The following is a 22,111-nucleotide window of genomic DNA, read 5'->3' on the forward strand; positions in this document are numbered from 1 at the left end:
TATGTGATCGATTCTATCAAATAAATGATGAAATTTAATAGTATTTCAATGGCAAGACAATTGACATATGTAAGTCTAAGTTAGAAAATTAAATTAAAATAAATAAATTATCAAATTAAAACTTAAAATCATTAACTTTTCTCCTGGCAATTAAAATATGAACTTTAATTGATTTGTGTTTCTGGGTAATGAGTCAATTTACATCACAATGATACGTAGTTAAGGATTTGCTGTCATAAGACCAATCTATGGCTGGAACGACAGTTTGTCATGCATAATAGCCAAGTGCCAAAGACTTTTCGCACAGAAGTCTCTTGGGATGATGCAATCCATTTTGCGTCTTCGTGAAATCAATTAAAGTTGGACACTTGTCATAGACATCTAGAGATGAAAAGGACACAAGAGGAAAAAGAAGTCGACAATGAAATAAGAATATACACGTGAAACGATAAAGTAACACAAATCCTTGTAATTGGAAGCTTAAAATTAAAACCATCCCCTGCAATGCAATTTTGCAGTGTTAGTCCTTGGATATTTGGATTTGGGTTTAGTTCAACCCCAAAAAAGCTTTGTCAAATTTGGTATTACCTTCTTTCTCTTCTTAATAGTAAAAGGATTGATATGCCGAGCTGCAGGTGAAGTAGTCTTCTGAAACTTTGCTCCCCTTGCAGGAGTTATAGTGCCATTAAGTTTGATGCTCTTTCAAGACATGGCTCTCTGGAAGTTTTTGGATGAATTCTTCTTGTGTTTTCATGGCCAATTGTCAAGCTCCTCACTACTACTAACTCTTCTTGAAAGCATCTTCTCTTTGGTGTAAACCTCTAGCTCTTGCTCCAATTTTGATTCTTTGAGTTCTTTTTGAGCTATTTTTGTTTCCATCAGTATTTCCTTCTCGCTGGCCTTGAGAGCTTCAATCCATGCCTCAGTTGCTGCTACTTTTTTATCAGCAATTTCTTCTGCTAAGGCTACATGATTTGTTAGATAGTCATACTCAAATTTTGAGATAGTGATCATGGAACTATGCTGTGCTGTTAAAGCTCTTTCTCTCATGGTACTCTCAGTAAGAGTTTTCAGCTTCTCTAAGTCGGGAGGAGAATAAAAATCGAAATGTGTTGGGCCAAAATCTGAACGCCACCCCTCTGCTTTATTCATATTTAAATTAGATGAGGATTGAAGATTTTTTTTGTGCTTTTTTTTTTTCTCCTTAAATATGAATTGAGATGCACATTTGCATCACCTGAAGAAATTTTTGGACTTGTCGAATTGTTCTTGGATCAAAAACCTCGTTGTTGGGACAACATTCAACAGTATGTCTGGTTTCTTAACATAACCACAACCACCATTGGCTCTGAACATTCCTTCCATGTACCTAAGATGGTGCCCACCACCCTTTAAGGAAAAGAAATTGCAAGTGAACACGAAACCTGTTATGATTTCTATTCATAATGCTAAATTATGGAAAGCTGAAACCGAATTTCTTAGCATTGCAAGAACTAATAAGAATGTAGAAAAGATTCTCATGCGGTTTTTGCAAGTCATTATAGGGTATTAAAATGCAGAGTTTGATTCTGCTCTACATTGTTCTGCTTTATATACTTCCCCTTAGACTACATAAGGAATAAAGAAATAACACCATTCACCAAAGGTTGAGGCCTGTAAGCTATTTTTGAAATGGTTAATGAAAAATCTTAGTTTATGTGGCCTAGTGGAGCTCTGCTTTATTCATATTGTTAATCTTAATATTATTAGGTTTTGTTGTTTTGCTTATCCTAACCATTTGAGGATTCTATCTGTCTTCTACAAATTGTGATATGTGCATAATTAACTAAAGTACAAAACTGAATTGCATTTTTTTTTGTAAGTAGGAAACAAACTCAAGTATGAGGATTTACAATATCGTTCAACCAACTGAATTAGATACTCTTGAAAAAAATGATTACATTTATAATAAAAATGGAAATCAAATTTTGTCCTTAACTAATCTACAGTTGAGAAGTAGGTAGGGAAGTGGTTTCAAATTGGTGGAAAAGAAAATTCTTCTTGTATGTCTCTGCAACTTCTAGAAAATCAAAAGAAAATGCAATACCTAAAAAATAACAATCACATATAAACCACTACAATTTATGCTATTGTCAAAATTATGGTGCATGGTTCACACAATCAAAATATCAGGAGTACTATCAGGAGTACTAGTTTCGCGTGAGTTCCTATCTAATGCCATTTAGAGAAGGTTGCTCATGTAGCTTCCTTTCCCTGAGAACAGAGAACCACCTTTAAACCTCACAATTGTCATTTGTTATATCCGTATGGCCCAAATTTCTTCATTCTTATGGAAAACAAAGTCTAACCTGCATATTAAACGCTACCATTTGAGCTCCATGCATCCATCCAATCATGGGATCATAATTAGACGAGTTCAGACGAGTACCCTTTGGATATATTCTAAGCAAATTTCTTTGGGTGAATCTATAGGATGGAACAATGTCAACTATTGTAATGGTGAATAACATGGGGGTTAAAAAAAATATCAATGAACTTCATTTTATTATTCCAAAATTACATGTGTCACCAAATTAGTTGAATTTAATTGCAAAATCAATATCTCAATTCTCAAATATAATGATATTATCATATTATTTTAGGTATAGATAACAAGTATTGTGAGAACAAGACTCATTATGGATTAGTTTTTTATATTGTATTTCAAACCATGGTGACAAATTATAATTACACCTATATAATATGTTAAGAAAATCTCAAAAGTTTGTGGGAGCAATTGTCCCCGATATTCACCAAGTGAATGCTTCCTTGTTTTCAAAGATATAACATGTTTCTATATTCATGATAAAATCTTTTAAGAACTAATTTGGCGGTAGATGAAATGTTTTAAAGACTAATTTAGCTGAAATTTTCTTAAAGCCCTAGACAAAGAGACTTTTTTTAAAAAAAATAATAGACTACTACTTTTAAATTAAAAGACTAACATATAATCCATGTAATTTTAGAAAATCATGTTTAGTGTTTTCTACATGTCTTGGCGCCAGAGTAAAAGAGAGCTACTTAAGTTTAATTTTAAGCTAACAAAAAAACATGTATGAGCTTAAATTCTACCACAAAAATAATAATAATAATAATTACTTAGGTTCAATATGTCTAAAAAAATATTGAAATCACCTAACAATGTCAGTTCCATGATTTTTGGCGATATCTTCAAGCTCTTGCTCACTCAAGCTAAGACGCCTGATAGCCAATTTCTTAACTTAACCTTCTGCTGAGGCTGCATGATTTGTTAGATACTCATACTCAAATTTTGAGATAGTGATCATGGAACTATGCTATGTTGTTAAAGCTCTTTCTCTCATGGTACTCTCTTTAAGAGTTTTCAGCTTCTCTAAGGCTAGAGCTTCAGATGCTTTGCCTACTTCTAGCTCTTGCCTTACAACCTCCTGGCTTACATCCTCATTTTCCTTTTTTGCTTCTTCTATTTTTGTCTTCAACTTTTCAAGAGTATGAGACAAACTCATGACTATGGATCTGGCCTTTTCCTCAGCAGCAGACACAGGTTCTAATTTAGACTTTGCTCTCAAAATCTTGAAATTGAGATTTTGAACTGTTGAGTCTACTTTCCCTTTCTTCTTCTTCAACCTATCTGTCTCAACAGTGACGTGCTTCAACTCATTTCTTATGACATCCAAAGAGGCCATAAACTGGAAACCTTCTTCTCTAACCAAAGCTAATTCTTTCCTAGCTACCTCCAATTCTTCTGTTATAGTTTGTAACACTATAGAGTCTTATGATTCCTTCCAATTGCTTCTGGAAATGTGCAGTTTATACAGCTCTTTTGTGTATTTATATTTGGCTAGTGGAACACCCTCATATTTGAGGATGTCCCCATTCCTGTAAACTTTAATTGGAAAGGATAATGATTGTGGCTTATCGTTGCAGTTCTGTTTATTGTTGTTTTAGGGGAGTTTCTTTTTCTACTATGTAGAAGAACTTAGCAGCCATGTTATATTCTTGCTCTTTATTTTACATATATTCTTGCTATACCTTGTTTACTCTATTTTGGATAATAACTCATCCTTCATAGTAGGACTTTCCTCCTTTTCTCTTGTAAAAGTTTGCCTTTTCTTCTAAAGAGACAACCCAAAAAAAGAGAATTTGAAATTGAAACCACAATGATAATAATTAATGACTAACAAACCTTAAGGACTTGATACCTTAGAGAAAAGAAATAGAAGCAGGAGTTACTGTACTGACTCTTGGATCAGGGGGATCTTCCTTCTTGATGTGCAAGCTACTACCAAGAGTTGGATTGCTATCAATAATTGCAACACTCATTCAGTTTTTTACTATTTTCCACTCTCTTTTTCTCTCTCACACATTCATTTTTTAATACTTCCCTTCATCACCATTATCATGCTTAGCCCGCTTCATGATAAATTACAGAATACAAAGTACAGACATAAATAATTATTACCTACCCAAGAAACAAGATAAAGCCATGCCAACCATGCCTCCTCCAACAATAGCAATATCGTATTGTGGAATAACTTTGCTAATAGTCTGCTTCTTCTCATGCTCCTGCAAATTTTCAAGAATATAATTTTGCAATTTTCATTCAATATAAACTAGAATAATATGAAAATGCACAGAGATGCAAGGTGTGGAAGAAGTGATGACACTAGACAAAGATTAAAAAAAAAGCTGAGAAATGAGTAATCACAATCATCCCTTTAATCAATGTTAGAAGAATAAACTACTAACAGATGAAATAGAAGTAAAAACCAGAAATTAAAAATATGATGCTACAAGCCTATAATCCACCTTTAATCATTAGAAGAAAAGGATTGTATCATCATGTCACATAGTATTCCTTTGGCTGTGGCTTGATTTAATCACAGAGCTTGTTCAAGGAAGTGAGGGCAAGTGGCGCAACACAGTAATGATTTCAGTCTTTGTTAAACTTATAGAGTTTGTTGATCATGGGGGTGAGGGCTAGTTGCCCAAGTTAAAAATGATTACAGTCTATTCATGCATAGAGAAACTCATTTGAGGGAGTAACGACAAGTTGTCCAACTTTGGTGTTTTGTTTTAGTTTGTTGTTGATATGGCTTCAAAAGTGTTAGAGAAAAAATAGTGGTTGAACAAGATAGTTGACTAGCATCACAGGTTTTAACCCTTAGAGCATGTATAACCTTGATTAATTACTATCATTGTTTTTTTTGAACTGCAAAGATATATTATATTAATAGATAAAAAGTACCAGGGGTACTACATAACAACATAGGATAGTAACTCTCATGAAAAATAACAAAAGAACAACAGCCCAACAAAATCACCAGAAACCCAACCCTACAAAACAAACTCTATAAAAAAGCTATAGACATTGCTGAGGACCATTGGTGAAAAGGAACATTGAAATCCCTTTCCCACCCCTTCAGCCAAGACCACGTGAGGAAAATTGTACTGTCTACCAGCTTAGAGATATCAAAAGGCTGATTATGAAAGACCATGTCATTTCTAAGGCAAATGATAAGGCTCTAGGAGGGATTTTAATATTCCACAGCTGTTGGAAACCCAGACACTGGACTTCAGAAGGCTACTCAGCTTTAATAAAGTGGTATGCAGATTTGGTAGAAAAAATCCCATTAGATTCAGCTCTCCACACCCAAGTGTCATTCAAATTGGCATTTAGGCTGATTGTTGTAATTTGATCAATAAATTTTGAAGCTATCCCCATCTCATTGTCAAACAAATTCCTTCTCCAAGAGAGATTCCATTCCCACCCATTTTCAGAGAAAGAGCCCATATCTGCCACAATGTGTAATCTTTGGGAAGAAATTTGATATAATTATGGAAATTGATCTTTGAGAGGTATCCCACCATCAACCCAAGAATCTTCCCAGAAAAGAATCTGATCTCCCCTACCCACCTTCCAAGAAAACTTATTAGAGACATCAATCATACTCTGCTGCTGATTAATGGACCTTAGATCAGCCCACCATTGAGAGAAATACTGCTTTGGTGGCCTTTGATCCAATCCTCTCCATCCCTTGTACTTAGAGACCAAAATCCTGCTCCAAAGGTGATCTGGTTGGTGAAACATCAACCATTTCCATTTGATTAGAAGAGCATTGTTGAGGATCTTAATGTCTTTGATCCCCAAACCTCCCATTTCTCTAGAAACACACACCTGTCTCCAAGATATCCAAGCTATCTTCTTCCCTTCTCGGTTACCACCCCAAAGAAATTGCCTTTGGATGGCAGTTAGCCTATTGATCACTGCTATAGGTGCCCTGAAAAAAGACATAAAAAAAGGTAATGTTGTTAGGACAACATTGATTAAAGTGATTCTGCCAGCCATGGAAATGCTTCTCTGGTTCCATTTGTTCAACCTAGCCTCAAATTTTCTGATTATAGGTTCCCACACCACCTTTCTTTTCGGATTAACTCCAATTGGCAGCCCTAGGTAGCAGAAAGGAAATTGAAGCAGGGCACAGTTTAGGTAAGCAACAACATAGAGGCACCAATCCTCAGATTGCCCTATAGCTCCAAATTGACTCTTTGCGAAATTGATTCTTAGGTCAGAAACCATCTCAAAACTTCTAAGAATGGCCTTCACAACTTTAACATTCTCCATTGAGGCTTCCCCAAAGAATATAGTGTCATCAGCATATTGGAAAATATTCACAGGCACCTTATTCTTCCCCACCAAGAAACTTTTAAAGCAATTTTTGATTATTGCTTCCCACATCAAACTTGTCAGGCCTTCATCCGCTAAATCAAATAATAGGGGGGGCCAAAGGATCCCCTTGTCTCAAGCCTCTTTGAGGCTTAAATTCAGTGGTTGGGCTGCCATTCACTAGGATAGATATAGAAGCTGAGATGAGGCACCCCTTGATCCAGCTTATCCATCTCTCATGGAACCCCATTCTTCTCATCATGTAGAAAAGGAATTGCCAAGACATAGAGTCATAGGCCTTTTCAAAATCCACTTTAAATACCAAGCAAGACCTCTTAGACCTCCTAGCCTCCTCAACTACCACATTAGCAACCAGGACTCCATGAAGCAGTTGTCTACCTTTTACAAAAGCTGTCTGCCTTTCATCAATGAGGTGAGACATGACTATCATTGTGGTTTAAGGGAACACAGAGACCACCTTCTCACTACCAGTGGGAAGGATTTCTCTTTTACTACCCACACTAGAATCCCATACTTCTAATGTAGGACTAGTGTCATAACATGTTGGATCCTAACATTGGATCTTGGTTAGCATGTTGCTTTTGCTTGTATTATTATAACTTTATAACGATATTTACATGTTGGTTAGCATCTTGCTTTTGCTTGTATTTTTATGACTAGTCTCACAACTGTTGATGTCGATATTTGTTACGTCATCAATGTAATTTGCTATATAAACAATTGTTGTTCATGCTGAGTGAACCTTAGATTCCCGTTTGAGATTGAATGCAATGATTCTTGCAGAGAGTTTGCATTAGTCATTGTATTTAGTCTTGAATTGTTCGTTTGGACAGTTTGGGGAGACTGATATTTTTATGTTAGATTCATTTGTTAAGGTTATTATTATTTTGATTAATTTGATGAAATTTTGGTTCAATTCATTTCAAGTTGTTCTCTGGGAGCATACTTGATTATCGGGAAATTCATTTCACCGATGTCATGTCGTGTACTTGGAGACCAATGCGAAATGCTACCGAAATTTTGTCAAATTTATCAAAATAATGCTAACCCTGACGTTTGAAGCTAACATAAAAGACAATCTTCCTAAATGGGATAGGGCCACACCTATAAATAAAAAAAGTGAGATTTCCGTGCATGGAATTGCTTAGATGGATCGAAGTTGAATGAATGAAAGTCGCATGAGCCCCGAATATGAGGATGGCGTCGAGCAGTTCTTGCAATTTGTGTCAGAAAGAGGTCGATCGAATGAAGAAGGAAAATATTATTGTCCTTGCATCAACTGTTTGAATGGAAGACGACAACTGTGACATCCTAGAATTTCTACCCGAAATTTTGTAAGCGTTATATTTTAAATAATTATATATGTATTATTCAGTGTATATATATGTATATTTTTGGTAGGAGTATGTACATTGGAGGAAAGATACGTGGGTTAGACTAATTAGCGAAGAGTAATCCATAACTGGACAGTTATAGATTAATCCTCAATTAATTAGTCTAAAAATTATCATTTTGTGTGCAACTTAAAATTTAACAAAATCAACCTCTGAACCACGCTCAGGGTCTCATTCTGAGCATTTTGATATATATATTGCCTACTTTTGAAAATGGGCCCCGACGGTTGCAGAGAAACGCGAGGAAGAATTTTAGCATCCAAAAGGTCAAATTTTTCTCCTTTGTGGCTGAGTATGAAGTCAAATCAAGGAAAAAAGGTGGGCCTTTATTGCTCCACTTAAAATGGGACATGTGGCATTGCTTTATAAAAAGAAAAGAAAAGAAAAGAAAATCATTTTTTTAAAACAGCCCAACTCTTCTCTCTCCTCCTTCAGCAAATTTCAGAAGCTTTTTCCTCTCTTTCCATGTTGCTTTTCTTCTTCCTTCTTCTCCACCATTATTGTCTATTGAAGCTTCAAAATTTCTCCTCATTTCTACTCCAAATTGCAAAGAAAAGCCATTTTCGGAGTCTTGAGCACACCTCTACATTGTAGGGCTTCAAATTTTAGGTATGGGTGGACTTCTTCTCACTTGAAATTCGTGGGTGTTGGGTTTTTGGGAGATATGATGGATAGTTCTACTAGGTTATTGCCTTAGGGTAGTCATTTGTGAAGGAATTTGTGGAAATCATGCTAAACTTGACATGTTTGATGTGAGCCAAATTACCCATGCTGATTTAGGGTTTTATGATGATGCTTTGTGATATTTGTATGCTGAAAATGTTGTTGGAAAACTGGTAGAGATGATGGGGAGAGTTAACTTAGGGTTAAATGTGAGAATGGTAGTGTTGTGAGTGGAAAAGTGTGAGATTTTGAGGGTTAGAAAAGCCAAACTTGGTGTTAGTGGAAATTGGAGTCTAAAGTGGGTTGATTCTAGTTTAGAATGTCAATTAGGACTTGTAGGAAAGCTTGGGTAGAGCAAATGAGAAAAAAATGAGTGACAAATGTGAAAGAAAAGAGCCATTTCTAGGGTAAATTGGGTGTTGAGAGGTCAAATTTTGAATGGCTGGGGTTTTCACCTTAAAACCAGTTTGAGCAAGTCTAAATCAATGTTATAGACTTGATTGAGATGAGAGTTTACCCCAAAATTATCCAATTCTCATTTTCACTTTTCAAACCTTGAGAATTCAATAAATTGGTGGGTTTTGGATACCTATATTTTGATTTGCCTTGGTCTGAAGTTTGTCTTTGGTTTAAGTATGATTTATACATGATTTAGGACTTGTAGGATCCAATTTGAGCAAAATTGGATGTGGGCAAGTTGGATTTCGAAATCTGCCATATTATGCAGAAAAATGATGTCAAAATTGTGCAGCAGTTTTTTTTTAACATAGTGCAGAAAAATGGTTGTACATTGCTAGTCATGGGAAGAGTAGTACATCTCGGGTTCCAAGAATTTTCTAGCAGATCCCAACGGTCAAAATGTAGATTTATGTACTAGGAACCTCCAGTATAATTTTCAAGTCGATCCAATGGTTAACGAATCGGAACGAAGAGAATGTTACTGGGGTATATGAGTAAGGAAAGTTGTGGTATTTGAATGAGTTTTGGACAAAGTTTTCTGCCTTTACTCTGTTTTCTTGGTTTAGGGTAGTTTCATGATAAATGAGATCGAATTGTTTGGATATTGAGGAAGGTTGGAGGGGTTGATGGGGACCCGGTGTTGAAAGGAACGAGGATAAGGGCTACGTAAGAGTGCGTGAGCTCAAGTTAAAGGTGGGCAACTGGGGATGGTATGCTTGTGTCTGACTTGTGGAAATGGGAGAGTTGATTTGCGCCATCGCCCGATCGCCACCTAGTACCACATATGACGGGTGCCCCATAATCCACTAAGCTTGATGTGAGAAAGCGTGGATGAGTCAGTCTTCCTACTTTTGTTTGTTGACCACAGAGTGGTACCTGGAGATATGTCGCGGGGGTCAGGAGACCTTGGGGACGTCAGGTGGGGTGCTATTGCCCAAAACCAAGCTTGGCTAATCCCGACCCAACCCGGGCATAGTCAGTCAATGAGAACCTGTGACGTACCTAAACAGGCAAGCTCCTAGCAGTCAACCAATAAAAGAACAAAGTCCACGAAGCAAGGAGGCTTGTGTGGCGGCTGGCCAACTATGTATCTTGGGTGGTATCTGAAGATTAGCCTCTGGTAATCGATTACCATTCGTGGGTAATTGATTACAGGGCTTAAAAATGGAGACATGATGTTAAATGGCCTCTGGTAATCGATTACCAAGGGTGTGTAATCGATTACACAGGGTGATATGGCCTCTGGTAATCGATTACCAAGGGTATGTAATCGATTACACAGGGTGATAGGGCACTGGTAATCGATTACCAGTTGGGTGTAATCGATTACACAGGGTGATGGGGCACTGGTAATCGATTACCATTTATGTGTAATTGATTACACAATGTAATTTTTAATTTTCAATGTGCAAAGGCTGTGTAATTTGTTTTTGGGCACTGGTAATAGATTACATACTTTGGTAATCGATTACCAGAGAGGAAATCCCTTGAAAATGAAATTTTGATTATGCGTACCCGTTATGGGACGCATTGTATTGTTACCTGTGTAGTTAGATTTCTTGTGAAAGAGTCTACCCTCTTTCTTTTATCTCTTGTAGATCGCGATGGCAGCGCAGTTGATCCATGATCGCGTGGTGATGGAGTGCCTAGAGGGTGTTTGGGAGACCCTCGAAGGCAATGAGAGGTGCAGATTCCGTGGCACAATTCAATTCACTGCTACTTCATTAGTACATCCAGAGGAACCCGCACGCACACTTCAGTAGCCTGTGGAGTGGATACTACCTACACCTACTCCATATCGACTAGTGGAGCCAGTTCAAGTGTTAGAGTTGTCATCCTCTGAAGAGGATCTTGAAGAGGACCCAAAGGAGTTACCCCCTGAACCTGCTATGGACGCCCTTGACTTACCTGAGGATGATGAAGACCCACTCCCTGATGTTGATCCTCCAGAGGATATCATGTCAGCATCTGAGGCAGACTCTACAGAGGAGAGTGGCCCTAGAGGGATAACGAATAGTGACGACTCTTCATCATAGCAGACGACTCCTTAGACTAGGCGTACATACTTTTTGTGGGTGGGTGTATCTAGTTCAGACTGCTAGGTTTACTCTTTTGATTTTGGGTGGGTAGACCTATTGTATAGAAATTTTGATGGTTGTATATATTGTGGCTGAAGCCACCACAGTTGTTACCTTTGCTCTGGATGTCACTATGTTATTTTGCAAACTCCCATATTTCTGACAGTTTTAGATGATAAATATAATTATGTTTAATCTTGTTATTTGAAAAGGAAGTGTTAACAAACTTTATTTGAAAAGAGTTTACCGACCGCATCTTATTATTTTTCACGTGACGACCTAAAATGATGACTGGTATATTTTTTGAAAGAGCAAAATAGTTTAGAGGTTATGAGTGATCAGAATGAAATGAATTCGAATAGAGTTGTGAACTGGCCATTCAGGACTCTATAGTGATAATTTTCCTTCTGAATTTAATTACCGTGAAATGCATAACAGTGCGAAAAAAAAGAGAGAAAAAAAAAGAAAATTTTTTTCCCATGGTTTCTGCTATTTAATTTATTACTATTAAACCAGTCATTATTTAGGGACGCCACAACAACTACTGGACGACATACGGAACCACCTATTGTGTGATGGGATTAAGAAGAATTACACGATGTGGATATGGCATGGTGAAGTGACAGACATGCAGAGTGGGTCCCAATCTGAACCGTTTGATGTAAAAATAGGAGATCGCTTGGAGGACATGATTTGTGACCTTGGACAAGAGTCTTTCCAGCAAGCACATGCCCCTATGTATGAAGGATTGTAGAGTGATTCAAAGAAGCCTTTGTATACGGGGTTCAAGAATTCCTTAACCATGTTGTCTATGGTGTTAAGTCTGGTTAATGTGAAGGCCAGGTATGGGTGGAGTGACAAAAGTTTCACCTCACTACTTGAGGTAGTGCACAATCTTCTTCCAGAGGACAACACATTGCCTAAAAGTTACTATAAGGCGAAAAAGATATTGTGTCCGATGGGTATGGAGTATCAGAAGATTCATGCTTGCCCCAATGATTGCATACTGTACAAACATGAATTCCAAGAAATGTCGAAAAACCCTATTTGTGGGACTTCACGGTACAAAGTGAAGGATGAAGAGGAAAGCAGTTTTGATGAAAACTCCAACAAGGGTCCCCCAGCGAAGGTTTTGTGGTCTCTTCCAACCATTCCAAGGTTTAAGCGCCTTTTTTCTAATGAGGACGATGCAAAAGACATTACATGGCATGCAAATGGAAGGATTTCTGATGGAATGGTCTGTCATCCGGCTGATTGCTCGCAGTGGAAGAAGATTGATGGTTTGTATCCAGATTTCGGGAAAGAGTCAAGAAATCTTATACTTGAACTAGCCAGTGATGGAATGAATCCACATGGCACCTTAAGCACTCAACACAGTTCATGGCCAGTTCTGCTAGTAATTTACAATTTGCCTCCTTGGTTGTGCATGAAGCGAAAATACATGAAGTTGTCTATGATGATATCGGGCCCAAGATAGCCAGGAAATGACATTGATGTTTATCTAAGTCTGTTGGTTGAAGATCTGAGAAAGTTGTGGGACGAGGGGGTTGTAGTGTTTGATGCGTTTCGCAAGGAGACATTCGAAATGCGTGCAATGCTTTTTTGTACCATTAATGACTTTCCAACATATGGGAATCTCAGCAGTTTCAGTGTTAAGGGTCATCATGCATGCCCCATCTGTGAAGAAAACACAAGCTACATACAACTAAAACACGGAAGAAAAATAGTCTACAGTAGGCATCGCGGCTTTCTAACACCCAATCATCCTTACAGACGACTGAAAAAAGCTTTTAATGGAAGTCAAGAGCACGATATTGCGCCGATACCATTGACTGGTGAGCAGGTATATCAATGGGTTCAACACCTGAATAATGTATTTGGAAAGACCCAAAAGAAGGATAAAAGTAAGAGTTGCATATGGAAGAAGAGGTCCATTTTCTTTGATCTTCCGTACTAGTCTGATCTAGACGTTAGACATTGTATTGATGTTATGCATGTGGAGAAAAATGTTTGTGACAATGTGATTGGGACGCTCCTTAACATTCAAGGCAAGACTAAGCATGGCTTGAATACCCGTCAAGATCTAGCTGATATGGGGATACGATCACAGTTGCATCCAAGGTCTGATGGGAAGAAAATTTACTTGCCCCTAGCTTGCCATACTTTGTCCAAAAAGGAGAAGATAAGTTTTTGTCAGTGTCTTCGTCGGGTAAAGGTTCCACAAGGATACTCTTCAAATATTAAGAGCCTTGTGCAGTTGAAGGATCTTAAGCTTGTAGGGTTAAAGTCTCACGATTGTCACGTGCTCATGCAACAATTGTTAGTCGTGGCTATACGAGACATCTTGCCAAACAAAGTTAGGTTAGCCATAACTCGCCTGTGTTTTTTCTTCCATGCTATATGTAGCAAAGTCATTGATCCTGTTAAGTTTGATGAGCTGGAAAATGAGGCCTCAATTATACTGTGCCAGTTGGAGATGTATTTTCCCCGTGCTTTCTTTGACATCATGATTCACTTGATTGTGCATCAGGTTAGAGAAATCAAATGTTGTGGTCCTGTTTATCTACGGTGGATGTACCCGGTTGAGCGATACATGAAGATCTTAAAAGGGTATACAAAGAATCTATATCATCCAGAAGCATCTATTGTTGAGCGGTACATTGTAGAAGAAGCCATTGAATTTTGTTCAGAATACATTCAGAAGGATAAACCTGTAGGCCTTCCTGAGTCTCAGCATGATGACAGAGTGGGTGGTAAGGGTTCAAGAGGACTGCATGTGATCACTCCAAGTGTAGAAGATTTGTAACAAGCTCACTTGTATGTCTTGAACAACAGTAATGAAGTTTTGCCATACATACATAAGCATGAAGCTTTAGTCGAACAGACTAATCCAAAAATGTCAAAGAATTGGGTGTTGAAAAAGCATAACAAGACTTTCTGTGATTGGTTTAAAGATGCAATCTTTGCAGATGAGAATGCTTCAGAAACATTAAGAAAGCTAGTAGATGAGCCTAAAAGAAATGCTATAACTTGGTAAGGATATGACATAAACAAGTATTCATTTTACACAAAAGCACAAGATGACAAAAGTACAATGCAGAACAACGGGGTCACCCTAATGGCTGAATCTCAACACTTCGCAAGTGTGAATGATGCCAATCCCTATGTAGCATCCATCCCTTACTTTGGGTTCATTGATGAAATTTGGGAGCTTAACTATGTGAAATTTACTGTATGTGTTTTCAAATGTAAATGGGTTGACAGCAACACTGGTGTGCGCACCGATGATATAGGATTTACGTTGGTAGACCTAAAGAAACTTGGTTACCACAATGACCCTTTCATCATGGCAGAACAAGCTAGACAAGTATTTTACATGCAAGACCCCTGTGATGAAAGGTGGTGCGTGGTTCTCTAGGGCAAAACAATTGGTGTCAATGTAGAAGATGATGATTTATACATGGACACCTATGTTAGTCCTTTGACCGCACAAATGACTCCTAACATTGTTGGAGAAGAAGAAGCTGACAACGTTCATGCTAATCATAATGATCATGATGAAGGAGAATTAATTAACATCATCTAATGTAATTTTCTATTTATATATTTGATTTTGCTAGATTCATTTACATAACTCATTCACATAATTCAAATTCATTAATATTTAATGGACATTTAATATGAGTCCATAAAATGGAGCAAATCAATACTACATTTCTATTTAGAATCAATCAATACTACATTGGTTTGTGTCATTGGTTTACTAATTGCATTATTGAAAACATGCATATATTGGATGAAAGCTTTGAAAATGGAACTTATGGCAATTCATCTTAAATTGTTGCAAGTACTCTTCCTTCTTCAGATACTGTTCCTTCTTCGTAGCAGCTAGTGCCTCAATCATCTTCTTGTTAGCTCCAGACATTGACCTTGCTGTCCACACTTCTTTTGCACTCAAGTTACTCAACACAAATCTTACTCAACATAAATGTATCCCTCATTTGGTTATTATCATCAATGAAAATATCTAAATTGATTTTATCTTCTCTCTTAGTTTGGGTAGAATGATAAGAGTGGTGATAGAATATTTATCTTGCGCCTATCATCCATTTTTTGAGATTTGCTTTACAGTTTAAGCTTTTATGTCCTTATGGATTTGCTTTACAGTTAAAACTTCTATCTCCTACAGTGATCTTCTACTTCCATCTAGTTCTTATTTGACTTCAATTGACTCTTCTGGTGTATGAGGGAGAGAGATTCTAAGTATTTTAAAATTCATAATGAAACATGTAAACCTAACTCTATGTTTAAATTGAGAAATAAATTAGAAAAAGTAAAATAAAATAGTTGATAAATTTCTAAGCCTTCCAGTGTGTGTTTATTCATTTTCAGAATATAAAAAAATATAAATGATGTACAGAGAAATGTATTTTTCTTTCTTGCATGTCCTTTTCTTTGTTGGTAATTTCTATTGTCATAAAGAAAGCATGAGAATTATAAAGGAAAGCCATTCCATTGTTAAGGTATGTAATCTTGAACAAATAATTTTTCATCCTTAACTTAGAATGCAAAAACATGGCACCAGGAAGTCCAATTTACTGGAATATAAGGAGCAACCGGTTCTCTTTTCGTTTTCTGGTTGGGTTTCTAAGGAGCAACCAGGTTTTTTTGTGTCTAGTACAGAACAAAAACGTGCCCCACTTTTAAAAAAAAGATCCCCAAAAGCATTTTCAAGATTGATTTTTCAAAAAAGAAAAAGGAGTACATCATAAGCCTCACCTCACAAATACCCATAAAGTTATCTTAAAAAATTTGAGAAAGGTTGATTCTGTTCCATTGACTCTTCTGCTCCTCCTATGTTCACCTTTAGAATCCTCCAATGCCGACACATACTCAATCCTTGGTGTGAGGGGGGTGTTAGATATGTCAAATTGATTAGCGATATGGTAAAAATAGTGTATATAAGTGAAATGCAACCCTTACCTCAAGAATTAGCTTTTGGAATTGAATTAAGGCTAAAACCAAAATTCTAAGACTTATTAGTGAGCGCTGCATAGCTAAAACAAAGCTCCAATTACAAATTAAACACAACTTAGATGCTTACATGGTTTGGTTAAAATTTTCAGTTTAGTAACCTATGTGGCGTAAAGCTTTATTAAAAAACTGGATTCTGATAGATCTAACTATCTAATTTTTAATCCTTAGAAATTGAGAGGAAATGCTTACTTGGTGAATAGCTGTATCCATGGAGGCGGCGGCTTGAGAATCTAAAAAGAAAAGCCAGGGCAGCATATAAATTGTACTGCTAAGAGTAATAAGTGTTTCTGCCATGCAATTCTCTAGGATGAGTCTGTCTAGACTCTATAAGCATTTTCTGGCACCTCATCTGCTACTAGTAATAAATAATACATTAATAAAGTGAAACTCTAATTCTAACAGCAGAAAAATGCCAAAAACACCTAATAAACGATATATATGTTTTCTTCAATTATAATTGCACACACACCGTCTACCAAAATTTCAAATTTGAAAAGTGATAGAGGAAGTGACAAATGACATCTATTCTATGAAAGGCTTGGCACTTTAGAATAGATTCCATTTCTATTAAGAGTCCTAGTGTCTAATTCTTGACGCATTTTGTATGGTGTACTATATGATGATGTTATTAGACATACCAAAGTAGGAAGAATCAATAATACCAGGCTTTTTTTTCCTGAAAAAATGCAAACAATTTAACATTTTCTTATGTAAACAAAGTTATTCTTCCTCAATAAAATGTAAAACATTGCTGGTGGTAGCGAAATTTTACAAAATGAAGCCGCAAGTCAAAATTAAACACCCATTAATCTGCACATTAGTTTCACCAGCTTAGCAAAATTTACTTCTCAAAATTTCTCATAAAAGTAACGTGGTTTTCTTATGTTCCAGTCTATTACCAGCAAGTTGAAGCACCTACAGTGTGAGAGACACATGAATAATCACCAAAAATTATGTTGATGATGAAAGAAAATCTGAACTGTAATATTTGACATTCACAAAATCCAGCATTCTTCCCCATTGTATTAAACAATTGTCCTGAAAAAAAGGTGAGGGGTTGATTTTTGGTATATAACATAAGCTGAGAGTAAAAGTAATAAAAAAATGGACATAGAAGACAAAGAGGAGTGCAAAAACATAAGTTGCAATGTGAAACAAGTTTCCATGAACACAACATAAAATAGCAAAACATTTATCTGCAGTTTGGGTTCTTTTGTCATGGGATTGTTGCATAGATCAATGGTTTTTGCCTTGTATTTTGTAGCATTACCACACCATGATTCACACCATAGCCACTCTTGTGGCAAAGAGAAAATAGGCACGGTATGCTGAGCATAATTAGGAACATCCTAGACCATTTAATGGCAAATTTTAGCAAAAAGGCACCTCAAACCAATAACAAAAAATGCATTCAAAAGACAGAAGGTTAATGGGAAATAAATTGGAACTACATAAAGATTAATCTTCATAAAAAATAATACGAAATATACTACGAAAAATAAGCTGGGGTAGTGTTTGCCCCATCTTATTTTTGCCTTTTTTTTCTCCTTAAAAGTAAAAGCTAGGCCAAACACACTTTATATAAAAGTCCTTAAAATTATAAGTAGCTTATTTTTAAGACTAAAGGATGAAAATAAGGAGCTCCATGGAGTAGATTTTTTATACCTTGTGCAGAGCTTTTCTAGCAACAACCTTACTTCGAATCCCACATACCGGTCTTTCATGTATTTTTTTTTCTAAAATAAATTCAGTTCCTCCTTTCTTATATGTGCGTGCCCCTGCAGCTTTTATGTGGAATATCGATGCTTTTCTAACAATATATTTTTTGTTATTGAGAAAGTTTTCATAACTTGTACTTTTGTTTGCAAATTATCAACCAAGAGGAGTGTTTGTTCTCCTTCTTTACCATTGTCTCGGCCACGTTATTAGGCTCTCCATGAGGAGTGGAAACTATTCTTAAGGAGAAAACCTTACCAAGAAGCCCCACAGTACTCATTTTATGCTTCTCATAGATTTTAATTCCAAAGATTAGATCTCATAGAAGGAACATGACTTCCATAGACTGCTGTGAAACACCAAACTTCATGTTGACCCCTCCTTCCAGATGAATAGATTGAGTGTCTTCCTCCAAATTTTAATTTTCCACACACCAAAATTCCACATGCACCACAACCCTCCTGACTGTCCATTCGAAGCAATAACATGATGAGTGTAGTGTTAAATTGCATCCTTTTGATAATGAATTCCGCTTTACTCACATTTGCATGACTTTACAACAGACACATTATGATTAACAATTAAGTCGTTAATCAGATTAGAGAAACCCCGACACCCAATACTTGTACAATTCTATGTAAGAACAATCATACACCTCATGTTTGTCGCCAGTTTCATCATCCACCACCCTTACCTTCTCTGGCTTCTCACGTTTATTGTTGTTAAACCTATATTTATGCTATCCTCCCTTCATGTCTTGTTTAATCACAACTTTAGCCGAATCTCCTATCCTCAGCACAGTTGAATCTCCTGTTATATTCTCCAATGACACACTTTGATGGCCTGTATCTCTTTTCTTCATATGTTCTAGTGCTTCAGCTTTAGAATGCATAGAGCAATCTGAACTTTCCCGGTGATCACCAAAGGCTTCTACATCATCATTGACACTCTCCACCCTCTTTGCTTTATGCTTCTGTGCTGCATTCCCTACTTCCTCCTTAAAAGTTGAAAGGAAAGATATTGAGCTGGTAGAGGAGGAAGAGCCACGGATTGGTGTTGATTGTTCTAGTGCAACCTCTAATAAATCTGATATATATAAGGAGGAAGCAAGGAATGCAGCACAGAAGCATAAAGCAAAGAGACCGAGAGTGTCAATGCTGATGCAGAAGCCTTTGGTGATCACTGGGAAAGTTCAGATTGCTCTATGCATTCTGAATCTGAAGCATTATAACATATGAAGAAAAGAGATATAGGCCATCAAAGTGTGTCATTGGAGAATATGACAGGAGATTCAACTATGCTGAAGATAGGAGATTCGGCTAAAGTGGTGATTAAACAAGACATGAAGGAAGGATAGCATAAATATGGGTTTAACAACAATAAATGTGAGAAGCCAGAGAAGGTAAGGGTGGTGGTTGATGAAACTGGCGACAAACATGAGCTGTATGAAGTCCAAAGGATGCTATCTTGATGTGTATTTTTCAAGATATAGTATTTATATTCCATCATGCATCCATTGACTGCTGATTACATCTAATATACTTTTTTTAACATATATTGAAAAATCAAATCATAATTCAATGTTTGCTGCACAACACGTCAGTAAAATTTGCTATGTACAAAATGACACCAACGCCAATCAACCCCTCCCCTGGTAACCCCCAATTTCATTCCTTCATCATTCAAGGTCTTCATGTCATTCCTTCCCCGAGAGTTTGAAGTACTGTTCTCAATGATTTCTCTACAATTCCAAAAATCTAAGAAAAGTTTGCTTGCATTGATCCCACTTTGACATCCTTTAAATCCCATGGAAATCTAGCTTTGAGTGCACACTATGTAATCTTCACCTCTCTATGATTATTTTTATTTGTGCTACACAGTAATTTTCTTTCATGTCTTGAAACAAATTTAAAGCACAAGTATCACAAGTGTCATACCCTAATTTCGTCCGGGGACCTTTGCTTGATGACATGCGACCTTTCTTTGGTCCTTGTGAGGTGCTTGGCATCCATCATTGGGAAATTTGTGAAATTCCAGGACATGCCGAAAAACCAAAAAAAATATATTGATGCACAATCCGTAAGTTTCCGTGACACACCGGAAATCAAATGGAAGCATCGTTGCATAATTAAGTGAGGTTCCGTAACATTCCGTAAGTCAAAAGGGGGATGATTATGTAATCCGCAAGGTTCCGTAACATTACGGAAAGAAAACAAGTATCGTTACGAGATTCGTAAGTTTCCGTAACTTTACGAAAAAAGAATCACCAAAAAAGGTAAGGGGGTGAACTTATCAAGATAGGGGTGTAAATAGCAATTCAAATCTAGGCCCTTCTAGAACATTTTGGAAGTTGGGTTGCTTAAGGAGGAAGCAACTGGGCGGCAAGCTCCTCCACGTTTTTGAAAAATGGTTTTCGGGGCTTCCGCGGCTTCCGTAATACTTCCGTAAAATTTCCGAAAACCTTGGGTAAGCATATTCTACTTAACATTGGTGAAAGGGAAGAGAAAAAAGATGAAAATCAAATTCGAAAACAGTTCCGTAAGGCTTTCGTAACTTTTCTGTAAAATACGAAAAGGGAGGTGAACCTAGTAATTCGGGTGCGCTTAGAAATCTTCTTCATTAAGTCTTTGGGCGGCAAGCACCTCCCTTTTTTCTATAAATAGGGGAGGGGGGAGCTGTTTCAAAATGTTCAGCCCCTTTGGCACTTCTCTCTCTTTCGAATTTGCTTGGAAAAATCGTTTCCGTGAAGAAAATCTAAGCCGAGGCGCTTCCGAAACGCTTCCGTAAGCGATTCTGTGGAAATTCTTCATCGTTCTTCACCGTTCTTCATCCGTTCTTCGTTCGTTCTTCGTTCTTCAACGGGTAAGTTTTCGAATTCGAGACTTTCAATTCATTTCTTGTTTTGTGTACTTTCACTTTAATTTCGTTTACTTTCAGTTTTCTTTTCTTCCGTTTTTAACGTGCTTTAACCATTTATTTAAGCCGTTTTCTCGTCTAATAAATGATAAAATGAATTTCAACCGATCATTTGTATTGTAATCTCGTTTAATCACTGTTAAAACGAAATCTAACTGATCGTTCACGCTATAACCTCGGTTAAACCAAAAAAAGTAAAATAATAATAAAATAATCAAAATATCTTTGAATAAAATAATAAAAAAAATCAATCGGACGTTTTTCTTTGGAAGCTTCCTTGAATGAATTGATTAATAACCAAAGTGAAACTAAGACTAAAATCAACTCACAAATCAAGTTTTTTTCCGAAAAATCACCAAAAACCGTTTCAAGGTCCAACGCCTTAAACGGTCCTCTTTGCTTGTATCGGTTAACATGGACCGTTCAAAAGCATAAAATCAACATGTGACTTTACCGCTTTTGCAAGAACTACGTAGGTCTGATTTCCTCATCGCAATTGAGGATACGTAGGAGCAAAAGCCCCGCTTTTGTCGACCACCCCGAGAGATCGTTAATGGTCCAACACCTTAACGTTTCTCTCCTTTCAAAATCAAAAGACCGTTTAATGGTCCAACACCTCAAATGACCTTTTTGTTCAAATCAAAATATATCTTGCAAAAAGATAAAAAACAACTTAACCAAACACTTTGTTCCGAAAGAACTACGTAGGTCTGATTTTCTCATCCCAATTGAGGAATACGTAGGAGCAAAGGGAAACACCCTTGTCGACCACAAAAAGAGAAAAAAATATAAAAAGGGTATAAAGGATATAAGGACATAAAAGGGAACGTAAAAATCAAAGTCATGTTTGCACATTCGATTAAAGGCTGCCGTCCCTTGTGACGGACGTGTGGGGTGCTAATACCTTCCCCGCGCGTAAATACAACTCTCGAGCCTTTCACTTAAAAGTTCGTAGATCGTGTCTTTTCCGGTTTTTCCGACGTTTTCCTCAAATAAACGTTGGTGGCGACTCCGCGCGTATTCCTTTCGTGGAACACGCATCCCGCGAGTCACGCGTCGCCCTCCCGCCGAAGGGTAGGTTGCGACAGTTGGCGACTCCACTGGGGACTATTTTTAGAGAGTTAGGCCATTTAATCTTGTGC

General features: G+C 37.0%; 1 protein-coding gene and 1 pseudogene across 1 annotated transcript; both read right to left on the reverse strand.

Annotated features, from left to right (window-relative positions):
• Positions 1-552: 552 nt before the first annotated feature.
• On the reverse strand, positions 553-5,812 carry LOC121173868 (protein PLASTID MOVEMENT IMPAIRED 2-like; annotated as a pseudogene).
• A 973-nt stretch (positions 5,813-6,785) lies between these two features.
• On the reverse strand, positions 6,786-7,136 carry LOC121173869 (secreted RxLR effector protein 78-like). The gene has a single exon (XM_041011397.1). It carries the CDS (start codon positions 7,134-7,136, stop codon positions 6,786-6,788), a length of 351 nt encoding a protein of 116 aa, XP_040867331.1.
• Positions 7,137-22,111: the final 14,975 nt, after the last annotated feature.

This window comes from Glycine max, chromosome 17, assembly GCF_000004515.6.
Source record: "Glycine max cultivar Williams 82 chromosome 17, Glycine_max_v4.0, whole genome shotgun sequence".
NCBI classification, from domain to species: domain Eukaryota; kingdom Viridiplantae; phylum Streptophyta; class Magnoliopsida; order Fabales; family Fabaceae; genus Glycine; species Glycine max.

Bases quoted from the DNA above. Each gene is read 5' to 3' on its own strand.
- LOC121173869 (XM_041011397.1), bottom strand. From the start codon at position 7,136: ATGATAGTCATGTCTCACCTCATTGATGAAAGGCAGACAGCTTTTGTA.